The sequence below is a fragment of the Larus michahellis genome, chromosome 4, assembly GCF_964199755.1.
Source record: "Larus michahellis chromosome 4, bLarMic1.1, whole genome shotgun sequence".
Classification (NCBI taxonomy): Eukaryota; Metazoa; Chordata; class Aves; order Charadriiformes; family Laridae; genus Larus; species Larus michahellis.
Genome location: NC_133899.1, coordinates 60187140 through 60200268, shown reverse-complemented (window position 1 = coordinate 60200268; position 13129 = coordinate 60187140). Strand labels below are relative to the sequence as shown.

Sequence of the window (13129 nt, the reverse complement as noted above, 5' to 3'; positions counted from 1 at the left end):
CTCACTGCAGCGCGCTGCAACTTCATCTCACCCCTGCTCGGCTCCTTCCCCCGTCCGGAGGGGCAGGGGAGGCGGGGGGTTGGGGGGGAAACACACAGAAGAGAGAGGTTCTAACTGAAAAACTATCGCTACTTTTACAATATTTAAAGCCAAAGCGTTTGCAGCATTAAAAGTATACAAATACATGCAGCATAGATACTTCCGGAACAGAGTTCCTCTAAAACAAGGATTGCATTTGATACACGCACGTATCATAGCTTGCTAAATTTGATCAAATGGTTCTGTGAAAGCTAATAATATGTATAGGTATATACACACACATAGACATCCATAGTTAATAGGTCTCCAGTTATCATAGTGTCGAAATTAATTTCTTTCAGAAGAATAATTCTTCGAATGCATTTCGGAGATTGCAAGAAAAACACGTACCTATGCAATAGATTTAAAAAACCTGTTTTGTTTTTTTTTTCAATGTGTGCATATATACTTAAATTTATATGTGTGTGTACATATATGTATATATATGTACGCAATTTTAAGCTTTTTCAACGTAAGGCAGAGTTTTTAAGTAAGACACCCTACCTCATACGAACAATTTTTTAAGCAGACTTGATAAGAGTTCTGCCCCAAAACGGACATCACAATAGTAGCCGTTGTGTTTAATTAAATACCCCGATCCTTTACATTTGAAAATACTGTTAAAGACAATATTATCGGAGGGGGGAGCAGGGGGGGGGTGCGGGGGGGGGGGGGAGGAGAAAGGAGCGTGTGAAAAATGGTGGACTGCTGTTATAAGCAGTGCTCTGATCTCCCTGTAACTTTAAAGCCTCCGGAATATTAATTTTAGTTAATAAAAGAGACAAAAAAACTATCAAGTATATATGAATTTAGCCTATTTTTTTATTTCTGTGTGTTCATAGTAAACATTTTTGTAAGTGACAAACACGGGCATATGACCACAGTATCACAATCAAGAAATTTTAAGACGACATTAACAATCACTCAAATTTATGCGGCATTTGCGCAACACAGGTTACATATTTGCAAGGTTTACCTATAAGTACAATAGGTATTAACATTTCACTACATTTAGAAAAAAAATAAAGGTGACCTGTTAGTGACCACATACATCAAAATATACACAACACAAACTGAAGGCAATCATTAATTTTGTCCCCTTCTGATTCATTTGAACGGGCAGTGCTGCAAACTGAAATAACGTTGCTGTTTTTTTAAATTACTCCGTACACTGAGTGCATTTTCTAAAACCCAATCTTTGGTCTAAAAGTAAACAAACAAACAAACAAACAAAAAAAAAGGAACCCCAAAAAAAAAGCAGTTCAGTAAAGAAAAGGATAAAATAATAAATGGCCGAAACGTATCTTGGGCATCTTTCGGTATTAATTCTGCTTAAATGCAAATTACGTTTTAAGTTTTTTTTATAGTTTTCATAAATTTAGTGGGTTTTTTTTTTCCTTTCAAGTTCTGCACCCACCGACATATCCATGATAACTTATAATACTGCAAACATGGAGAATCTGACGGCTTTTAGTGATAGATTTATCGTATTTGAATAAAAAATTGCAAAAGCAGTCACTATTTAGATACACATTCTACTATAATTTTGTCTTCCAAACTTCATAGTCTACATTGTAATCTCCCCACATTGCACCTTGCTGACACTCCTCACCTTGGTGGAAGAATAAACAACCCTAAAGACTGAACAAACGTACAGAAAATGGGGGACTTAATAAAAAATACCTGGACTTTTTTGTTTTGCTTTTTTTTTCTTTTAATTATCATTTACAATGCAAATGTGTGTAAAATGTTCACTTACAGTCTGATCCCATGGATGTTAATGTATTAAAGGGTTTGAAGAAGACCCCTGATTTTGATGTGTGAAATAATCAGAAAGTCCTCCGGAAAGTCCCGTTGTAAAACTTGGCAAAGAAGGTCTTAAGGACTCACAGGGGAGAGTGGAGGGCGCCTGTGGCGACGTGGAGGAGGAGGCTGCCCTGGCCGTCATTGAAGTGCTGCTTTGAGAAGTCATTGAAGGGTGAGGAACATGGGGGAAAAAGTAACTCGTCTGTCCTGCTAGGAGGTTTACAGAGCAGGGGTTTAGGGAATAGGTGCCGGAGCAGGGGACTGACAAGCCACACGGCACTGAGGCGGCCAGAGCTGCTGCTGTGAGGTGATGAGTGGCATAAGGTATCTCTCCATTGACTAGTCTATCAACACTTAACCCATTAGACGTGGAAAAGGAGTGGTTGTTTCCCAAGGAGTTTTGAGTCAACACTGAGCTGTAGGGCATGGGGTGGCTGGGGTAGGCGGACGTGGTCCCATTGTAACTCAAAGTGCTGCTGGCCCGGGGGTGGTGCAGGGAGAGGAAGGGGGACATAGGCCAGTACAAGGATCCTGCCCTATCCATGAATGTCAGTCCGGTGGAGGTGAGCCGGGCGCCCCGTTTGAAGGCCAGCTTGGCCCGCGAGGTGGTGGAGCGCCGGCGGAGCTTGCCGGTGGTGCCCCCGATGAAGACGTCGTCGCTGGAGGGGTCCAGCATCCAGTAGTTCCCTTTGCCCGGGTCGTCGTAGTGGCGGGGCACCTTGACGAAGCACTTATTGAGGGAGAGGTTGTGGCGGATGGAGTTCTGCCAGCCCTGCTTGTTCTCCCGGTAGTAGGGGAAGTTCTTCATGATGAACTCGTAGATGCCGTTGAGCGTGAGGCGCTTCTCGGGGCTCTGCCGGATGGCCATCATGATGAGCGCGTTGTAGCTGAACGGCGGCTTCTCGTACTTGCCGTTCTTCTTCTCCCCCTCCTTCCCGCTCTCGCCGTCCTTGGCCCCCTCCGCCGCCCCCTTCTTCTCCTCCGCCGCCTTCTCCTTCTCCTCCAGCTCCGCCGCCGCCGCCGCCGCCGCGCCCGCCTCGCCTTTGCCCGCCAGCATGTCCGCCTTGGCCACCTCCAGGGCGCCGGAGGCGGCGGCGGCGGGGGGCGGCAGGAGGAGCTGGCCTTTCTCCTCGTCCTCCTCCTCGGCCGCGGCGGCTCGCTGGGGCTGCTGCGGCGGCGGGTGGTGGTGATGGTGGTGGTGGTGGTGATGGTGGTGGGGGTGGTGGCTGTTGTGGTGGCTGTGGCTGCTGTGGTTGTTGTCGCTCTGGACGGCTTCGGGCACCAGGCTGTTTATGCTAAAGGAGGATTTCGGCAGCATTTTCACTTCCTTCCTATCTCCCATGTCCAACATCACACACTAGTCTGAGGGGGAAAGTTGCAGCGGCCGAGGGAGCAGCGCACGGGGCGGCGGAGGCGGCGGCGGCGGCGGTGGCCGAGGCAGCGGCGGCGGCGGCAGCGGCGGCGGCACCACCGGCAGCGGCGGCGGCGGCAGCGCAGTTGGACCGCAGTCTCAAGCGCTGGCAAGTCATGTAGCAAGGACAGGAACCGCCGGGGAGGGAAAAAAATAATAGTAATAATAATCACCAATCAGATAAAATCAAACCGAGTCAGAGCGGAGGAAAAAAAAAAAAAAAAAAAGAGAGAAAAAAAGGGGGAAAAAAAACCCTCTGAAAACCCAACAACAACAACAGGGAAAAAAAAAAACAACACACAAACACACACAAAAAAAAAAAAAAAAGCTACTTCATGGTGCCCGGTTCCCCCGGCAAAGGCAGAGCAGGGGGGAGGACGGAGCAGCCGCAGCGGCGGGTCGGCGAGGAGCGAGCGGAGACGGGCTATACAGACCGCCCTGGCCGCAATTAATTTCAGAGCTGCAGACACGCACCGGGGCTGTAAAAAATTTTTTGGTTTAACCTTTCCCACCGGCCGCCCAATCAGGGCCGGCGGCGTGCCGGCGCGTCTGCCCGCCCGCCGGCCAATGGCGCCGCGCCGCCCCGCCCCTCGCCGCGCCCGCCCGCCCCCCGCCGCCGCCGCGGCTCCCGCGGCGCAGGGATACCGGCGCAGGGGCGCATCACCGCGGCGGTTTGCGCGCCCCCACAACCCCCCCCCCCTACACACACACTCCCACCCCTCCTTCCCCGGCCGTCGCTCCGAGCACAAATCCCCTCACGCCGAACAAACGGCGCCCGTCCCACGGCGGCGGGGCTCGGCCGGTTGTCCGACTCTGTAGTTTCTCCGGAGGACCTAAAAAGTTGCCCCGTCCCTCTTTGCCCCCCTCCTCTGGCAGCGAAGGAGGCGGGGTGGGAGGCCGGGTGGGTGAGGAGGCCGCGGCGCGGCGGCGGAGGTACTACTTTGCGGATCCCGCCGAAGTCAGTCGGCGAGTTTATTTTTTCTAGGCCCCGGTGTCGGTTATTTCTATTTATTATTTTACCGAGAGAGAGAGAAAAAAAAAACCAAACCAGCTGGAGGGGACGCGGACGGCGGGGCGGGCCTCTGGCCTCCACGGGCCAGGGTGGTCCGGAGGCCGCGGCCTGCCGGGGAAGACGGTCTCCTCCGGCCCGCTCGGTCCCTGTCCGCCACGCTCCGGAACGTGAGTCGGGGAGGCACGGAAACGAGCAAACCCTTCTCCTTTCTCTCCCTCTCCGCTCTCTCTCTCTCTCTCCGTGTCTCCGGCGGCCGGGCGCGGCGCCAGGGCGGCGGCGGAGCCGGGCTTCGCGCTCTCCTGCCCGCCGCGCCCTCCCCGGGGCCGCCGGAGCAGCGCGGGGGGCGGCCGGGGTCCTTTCTCTGTCCTCCTTCGCGCTGCCGGGTGGTTTCAGCCAGAAAAGCGCAGGCCGCGTGTCAGGTGTAAAAAAAAAACAATAATAAATAACAATGTTAATGACCCGTGAAATACATATTGCAATTTCCTGACGCCCCCCGGCACGGCCCGCGGTGTCTGGCCACCGGGGCTTCGGTTCCGCGGGGTTTAGTCTTGCTGGGGGAGGGGAGAGGGCTGGTGGGGAGCGGGTCGGCGGGCGCCGGGGCAGAGGGAGCGCTCCGGTACCGGCGCCGCCTGCCCGGCGTCCCTTCCGTACGGGCGATGGTAGAGACTCGGGCTTACGGCTGCCGTTTCCCGGGACCGAGGAATCGGATGTTAATCGTCCACATCACCTCCTTTCTTACTGTCAGCATGGGGAAAAAAAACCCAAACAAACAAACAAAAGAATCAACCCTGAAACAAAGCGAAATAAATCGCGCAGCTTCTCTTCCTCGGGAGGTAGAAGGGGAAAGGTAGTGGATGGAGAGCGCGCTGATCACAGTCAAACCGAAGCTGTAGGCAAAGGCAACGTATAGCGCCGCGTTAAGCTGCCTAAAGTTTACGTTTGTGCTGTAGGAAAAAACCTGTTCCGTAGAAATAATACGTGGAGCTCAACCCCACCTAAAACAATTTATCCCGGGGAAATTCCGGTTAGAGCTCAGTGCAGCAAACGTGGTTGCGTGTAGATGTGCGTTTTATATATGTGTCTGTCTGTGTGTGTGAGGGAGGGAGAGCGAGTGTGAGAAAGAGAGAGTAAATAACGAGAACAATTACAACGGACCGGTAATAAACAATTGCAATTGGGAATGGCATGAACTCTGTGCATTGGATTAACCTCGAATGACCTTACCACAATTGTATTTATTTATCCAATTTCATAACAGGTTGCTACTGACAAAAAAAGAGATAAAAGTCAATGATCAACCACACTTATTTTTTTACTTTTTTTTTTTTTAGAAATGCGGTTTTTAAAAAAAAATGATGTAAATTTGTAATTATTTCATTGCTCAACACTGAAGTCAATGTATGGGAATTCTCGAGGAAGAGTGCGATGTGGAGGATATGACTCGACTCTACCATAGCTAGGGGTAAGAAGAAAGGTAAGATTCCTGCATATTATTATGATTATGATCATCATTAACTAATATGTGTCATTATGGTGCACTAGGATCCCATTAGGGTGGCTGGGCCCAGTGCGTTTTCCTACTCGGTCTAGCATGTAATGATTCGGTGTAACCGGATTCTTGAGAAAGGACAGGTTACGTAAACATTTACTGATGTGGAGTAACTATACTATTTGTACTCTGATATGCAGGAAGGAAAGTGTTGATTAACACAGAAGAAAAAAAAAGCGAAATTAGCTGATTGCATGCTCATAAGTGCAAGCTGTCATTGAACTGCTTTTAAAATAGACACAGCTGGGTGTTTGTGTTGAAAAATTTCTTGTGTTTTTGCTAATACTGAAATAAGCATGATTTTGTATACCAAACATTTTCAGATCATTAAAATTTGTAATCTGTGCTGGTTTTAAACACAAAGAAAAGAAACAGATTCATTTCGCTGTAAAATTTGCTGATATTATATTAACTCAATCAGGTCTGTACAAATGGTGTATTGTGCCTTATCAAATCTCTTTGATCCATTTAATACACAAAGTGCCAAACGTGTGTATTGTTTGTTAACATTGAACGTTTTATTCAAATCCCAGCTCTGCAGCGAACTGGAGGAGTTCTCGTTTAATGTAACACTGACATTGCCTGTTGAAATTTTAATGCGTTGAGGTGTTTCTTAGGTCAGAGCTGAGTTTACTTTGCGCTGTGATCAGGGATGAAAATGTAGCAGGGAAGAAAATAAACGTTTTATTATTTTGCATTTCTGAGCAAAGGGCAAACACCAAAAGGAGCACACTTTTAAAATGTTTGGTGATCTGGATTTAACATTCAGTCATTTGTCATGTCTGCAGAATAAAGCTCTGTGCACAAATTTAGGATTTATATTATATTTTTTTAATGCCGTGGATATACAGTTCTACCAAAAAAGAAAATGCTGCATCCAATATGTAGTACATATCTTTCTAAGCCCATGAAGATTAATTCACTGTTTACAGGACAGGAAGGGATATGTAAGAGAAGCCACGTCAATTATTATTTCTGCTGGACTTCAACTTTCAAGTCCCTCTGGTTGGTTTTTGGTGGTTTTTTTTTGTTTTGTTTTGTTTTTTTTTTCCTCTGCAGAAAATTCTGCGTTTATACAACTGGAGATATTTACTTTGGAAATGGGGGAGTCTTGCTCTAACACCAGTTCTGCCCTGAGCTCTGCCCTGGCCATGGCTCCCGTTCACTTCAGCGGTAGCTTTGTGCGGCCACAGCACTGCGTGAGCGGCTGCTTTGACCCCTCAGCTCTGGCTAAACTCGGATTCTTGTGAGAAGGTCCCTCACGGCAGTGTTTTCTAACAGGGAAGTTTTTGTGGGGTGTCTGGAGAAGAAGTTTGTGCCGTGGAAGGGAAGTGCACGGCCCCAACCCTGTGAAATGCGGGTGGGTGTGGAGAGGGGATCCAGCGCTCTGCGGAGCGTGGATGCTCCTTCACCTGCGCGCTCGCCTGCGGTGCGGGGCTGCCGCGCTGAGCGGCGGGGATGGGCTGACAGGGTCCAGCTCCGGGGTCAGGATGGGGCTGAATAGCTGAGCTGGAACGTCCTGGCTGAAGTGCCGTTCAACAGCGATCTCCGTGCAGTTCCTGGGTATAACTCGCAGGGACAGTGTTTCAACTGCACACTTTTCTCCCTCGAATTTTATTGTATTTATTATTTATTTATTTAAATTAAAGGCCAAAGGAAAAACAGACCCTCTCCACTGTAAGCTCTATGGATATAGCGAACCCCCCGCCACCCCCCAGCCTTCAATCCCCCTTCACACGGGTATAGCGGCTCTGTACTCTCAGGCTCTTTCAAGGGGTTAAGCTGCTAAAATGTACTGACAGCTTAAGAAATGAATGAGGGTTTTTTCAGCCATGAAGAAAGGGTATTTAATAACCACGCTTCGATGGCATCATGCTTCCATGAAACGAGTCGGGACACTTCGTTTTAACAATCAGTAATATCACATTCGGTACAGTAAACGCCTGGATGTACGCATATATAATTCTATTCCCCCTTGACTCTAAGCTTGCCTTATTTATTCCAGGTTACCTGGGCAATTAAGGTAAGGGCTGCTCAGCAGACACTGATACCCTGCTGCTAAGGCATGGTGAATGGGGACGGAGCTGTGAGCTAACAAAGAGAAAGAGGTAGTCAAACATTTTGAAGAGGGGTGAATGGGACTGGAGGTGGATGGATGAAAGGAGGCAAAGAGGGCGAGGAAGAAGTATTCAGCGGTCCACCCTTCTATCCGGATTTGCAGATTTAACTTTAGGTGTCCGTCTCTAGCCAACTTCCAGTTAATCCTCAACAGCTGGTAGTGGTGCTAACGTTTAGTGATTAGAAGTTAGTTTATTTAGCATGCTTTATCCTTCTTCCATGGGTTCTGGTTACAGGTTATACGATTAGGATTGCGAGAACAGTAGTGAACTAAACTTCCCAGTAAGAGGTCTTCACACCAGGGAAGTGTTACTTTGCTGCAGCAGCCCTGCCTCGTCAGTCATTAGGAAGCTGCAGGTTGTCAGAGGCTTCTCTTGCGCGCACACACGCGCAGACACACACACGCACACACACACAAAACCACAGCACTAAAACTAAATTAAGAAGCCGATGATTAAGACAAGCGTCTACGAGGCCTGTCATTTCAGCATTCTTCCATCATAACATTGTGGCACCGGGAAATTTGCTTGAAAACCCTGGAAAAAATGTCTATGGGAGAGCCTCGTGTTTGAGATAGCATAAATGTTAACATCAAATATAGACTGGGAACTGCCTCGGATGCAAGATAGTATTCCGCAGAGGAAAGGAGCACTGCAGGGACCTTTGGGCTCTCCGCGCACTCACGAAACTCTGGTAAGTATCTCTCCCTTCTATTGCAGCAGGGACGCAGGCACTGTGTGACTGGAACTGGACCGGGTTTGAAATCCGCAGCTATGTTCCCTTTGGAGACTTCGGGGAACTCCCCCTAAAGATAGATCTGTAATGAAAAGTCCCTACTGGATGACTAATGGTTATTGGCACTCAGTGCCCCTTTAAGGAGAGCAGCACATATTGTGCCGAAGACCTTGCAAGCACCCTTTAAATACAAACATTTTAAGTCCCCCTCCCATGCTTCCCCACCCCTGTTGTTTTCGGGCTAGTTGTGTTGTATCTCCTCTCCCCCCCCCCCCCCCCCCCCGCCTTGGGCTCTCTAGTCTTCCCTCCCCCCACCCCCATTCAGAACTAATTGCTCAGTTGCTTAAATGTTTCAAGAAGAGCTAGATTTCTCCATCCGATGATCTTTTGAGAAGCTGCACTGTACTAGAAAGAACAGCCAGCGGGGTACTGTATACCTTTGAGAAGCCTGAGCAGCTAGGGGAGAGGTAGCGTTAAAACAATGACATTAATCGCCTAGGTGCAGAGTTCCGCTCCTCTTGAACTTTAGGAAGTTCTTGGACGGGCAGAGGTTGGACGGAGAACGTGGAAATGGGAAACAATGGCTGTGGGGGGCAGAAAGCTTTGCTGGTGTCGTAAGCGTAAGACAAGATAGAATAGTGACAGAAAGAGATCCGAGTAAACATTGGAGTATACATTTCCCACGGCGGCCGCGCTGGGTAGAGAGGTCTGAATTAAATCGCCTTAATTAAAAGCTGAAGATTTTATTTATTTATTCCTGTAGCTGTAGAATACCATCCACGGAAAGCCTATCTAGAGAGTGTAGAGCATCCACTAGATTTGGTGTGTTCAGCTGCCACTGCCAGGATTCTTCAGAACAGAATATTTTTACACTCGCTGCCAACTTTAACGTTAGGACGTGCGTTTTTTTAGATCCTAAATGTCGCTATTATTTTATACGCCAGCGTGCATAAGACAGCCGTCACACCTGCCTAGGTGATACGTGTCCCTGTGTAACAAAAGCTCTCCCTAATTCAGGAATCAAACCGAAAATTAAAATATTCCTTAAGAATTATCCACAGAGTTATGCAGACGACGATAATAAAATGCAGGGGGGAAAATGGACAAGTTAAAAACCTTGTACTGTTCTCGAGGTTTAAATACATCATTTTATTTTCTTCTGTGTTTACTGTTAAAACGTTCTTGGCCAACGTTCAGTGCCTTTACCGGAGTTACCAGATTGAATTAAACAATCGGGAAATAAAATACAGGGAAAGAGAAAGACATGGAGAAAAAAACCAAACCCAACAAATAGTGCTTGAAGAGATTTCTAGCTGCTCTTTGACTCCTAAGAAGCTGTTGCTGGAATATTTTCATGGTGGTGTTCTAAAGCTCTTTAGCCTCTTATAAACATAATCTTTGGCAAATGGCACATGTATCTGGTTTTGCAGTTTTTCGGTAACTCGAGAGAAAAGACGCCCCCCCCCCCCCCCCCGGCCTTCTCCCCCTCCCCCAGCGCAGGGACAGATCCAGTCTCTCTCCCAGCGCTGTTCCACCCCAGCGCTCCGCAGAAGGCGGCCGGGCGCGGGGGGTGCGCGTCCGTCCGTCGGTCCATCCTACCTGACCGTGCCGCGCCTCGCTCGCCGCTGCCCGCTCGGCGCGACTCCGCCCCGCCCCGCACCTCCACCGCACCGCACCTCCACCGCACCCCTCGGCTTGGCGGAATCTCGGTCTCGGAGAGATCAGCCGCGGATCCAATTTTTAGGGCCTACAAAAGCGCAACATCCTCCCCTATCCGCGCCCCCCCACCCCCCCACCCCTTCCCGCCCCGGGGCCCCCTTGTAACCATAGCAAAATGCTCGGGGTAGCACAAAAGCCATAAACAGCTATACACCCCTCTAGGAGAAGGCGTTTGGCGAGCCTCGGAGCAAAGCCGATTTTAGCTTTCTCCGTGCCTGGGGCTCAGGCGGGAGGAGGAGGTACCGGAGCGAGGTGCCGGTGCCCGTTGCGGCCGCCGCACGGTAGCGGTGGGACCCGCACTTGGCGGGTGTCGGGATGGCGGGGCTTGCTCTAGCTCCAGGGAGGCTGCCCGGGAAGCAGACCTTGCTCGCTCCTTGGTCTGCTCGCACGAGTAGGGCTGGCAGGAGTTGGCTCTTTATGTAGATTGTTCTGAACACTTTTTATATCGGGCAGGGTGGTCTCCATGTTTTCTTTCTTTCTTTCTTTCTCTAGCGGAGGGAGGGGAGAGTGATGGTAAGGGGCTCGTTGGATGATTATAAGCGCTACCACTTATAAATAAGTTTCTTGGGGAAGGGCTGATATCGTACCCTTGATATCAGTGGGTGTGTTCATGTATTATTTTAATATGATATGTCTTTTATACAGAGCTTGTTTTCCTCCTCCCTCCCTTCCCAGTCCCCCCCCTCCCCGCCACCCCCCCCCACCCCCCCCCCCCGCTTTGTTTCTGGAATTTGTTTCGCTTTTAAAGCACCAGCACAAACAAACAAACACACAAAAACGACTGGCAACAAGTTAAATCCCATTTGTGTCCCTCCCACCGAGCACGGACGGTGCCTCGCTAAAGCCTGGGGTTTGTAGTTTTGCCTCGACAATAATTTGACCAAGAAAGAGAAGTGGCTGCAGACAGACTTTCCGTGCAGTGACAATGCGGAGGGGAAAAACGTTGAAAAAAACAGTTCTCCCGGGATGCATCTCCTTTGTGTGTTTTCTCCTCTCCATCTTTTGGATGGGGCGCTCGCATAGGCTTGCACACACACACACACACAGACACACACATACATACAGAGGTTATGTTTCCTAGGGAGTTTTCAGAAAACAATGTTTATTATAATCGAGCCATAAACTCCACCTAAATAATGAAATCATGCCGTAGCTCTGGAAGCTCCAACAAATAAATACTTTCCATTTGCCTACTAGCAGAATACTAACAGAGGATGGCATTACACTTTATTTTCACGCTCACTTCAAAACATCAATAAAAGAGAGTAAAGAAAAAGCTCACAAATCCTCGTACACGTTGGGATTAATAAAACGATATCCGTTTAGGAGTAGATAACTTTTTTTTTTTCCCTTCCAAGGCGACTACAAGCTAATTTCTCTGATTATATTAAATAGTGAATCCGTAAAAGCAAGAAGCGTGTTCTCACTGAGGGTCGGGATCATGTCCCGCTAAGGCTTTACTGAAGGACTCTTACAGTGAGCCACCCGGATTCCCGTGCCTTCCCTTGCTTTTATCTTACAGTACAAAGAATCCTGGAAAAAAGCATTCGTGTTTGCCTGTGCTAAATGTACCTAAGAGATACCTTTTCACGCAATCGCACGGTTTGCAAATGATAGTTTAACTTTATCTGTTGTGGTGGGCACGTGTTTTGTCATATGAAATTAACTTGTGAAAGCCTTTGTATCATTTTTTGATTTGTGTTTGGCGACAACGCGGATCATATCTCATCGCGTTGATGGTTGATACAATTGCTAAATTAAAGGCATGTTTTCGGCTTTGAAAAACAACAACAAAAAAACAACCCTCGGAGAGCTCATCCTCAGCAAAACAACCCGAGGAGCAGTATAATAAGGCAGCGCAATATTTTCCATGCGTGTGCGATATCTGCATACACTTCTGTATCGTTCTACGCCTCTATTGTCCCTGCCTACAGAGAGCCAAGTCACTCTTGGGCTTCTTACCTATAATCGCCACCTAAAAGAACAAACGGACAGTATACAGATAATGGCTTTAATTGCTTGGAAGAATGTAATTGGCGCTGTATTTTTTTCCGTGCCTTTACCTATTCTCCCGGGGTAAATATTAGCAACCGAACTGCTTCTCTTGACGTGTTTCTGTGTTTGAGCCCCAAGAAGCGCACCAAATCATCGCAATAAAGTGATCGAACCTTCCCATGCACGGCGCCGTTTTGTTTTCTCTGCTCATATTCATCTCATCCCAGAGGAGGACATCGCGCTGAGCCAAGTGTTCTTCTGGTTTAGGCGCTCCTCCGGACTTTCGGATTTTAAGTCTAAAGCTTTCAGTATGCTGGAGCTGAAATTATGATTTTCCACATTTCAAAAGGGACGAGGCTCTATTTATAAATGTTACAGAAGGCTTCGTTACTTCAGGAGCAACAAAACAGGAATAGAGCTGCAATTTTCAAGAAAATAGGATTTCAAAATATAGAAATAAAAAAAAAGTAGCGGAGACGATGTATAATTCAATCAAATTACAGAAAATTGCTTTAAAATTCAGAACAGTAGCGATCCATTATGTCTCTGTTTTATTAGTGACAAGTACAATTACTCTAAAATAAAGAACACTGGTGAATATATAATTGGCTGTAATCATGTTAGTGTTTGAATAAAAATGACGGGGACATTTAACACTTTGACAACAAAATGTTCAGAAACAACTTATTTATTCAAACAGTTTTTA

General features: G+C 48.0%; 1 protein-coding gene across 2 annotated transcripts; it reads right to left on the bottom strand.

Moving 5' to 3' along the window:
* Nucleotides 1-880: 880 nt before the first annotated feature.
* Nucleotides 881-10423, bottom strand: FOXG1 (forkhead box G1). 2 transcript variants are annotated; one of them, XM_074585050.1, is made up of 2 exons: nucleotides 10309-10423; nucleotides 881-3401 (listed from the first exon to the last, which is right to left on the bottom strand). In XM_074585050.1, the coding sequence occupies exon 2, from the start codon at nucleotides 3233-3235 to the stop codon at nucleotides 1856-1858; it is 1380 nt and encodes a 459-aa protein (XP_074441151.1). In that variant the 5' UTR covers nucleotides 3236-3401; nucleotides 10309-10423; the 3' UTR covers nucleotides 881-1855. The 2 variants fall into 2 exon arrangements, with proteins under 2 accessions (XP_074441151.1, XP_074441150.1); XM_074585049.1 differs by lacking the exon at nucleotides 10309-10423 and adding an exon at nucleotides 3628-3759.
* Between the last annotated feature and the right edge of the window lie 2706 nt (nucleotides 10424-13129).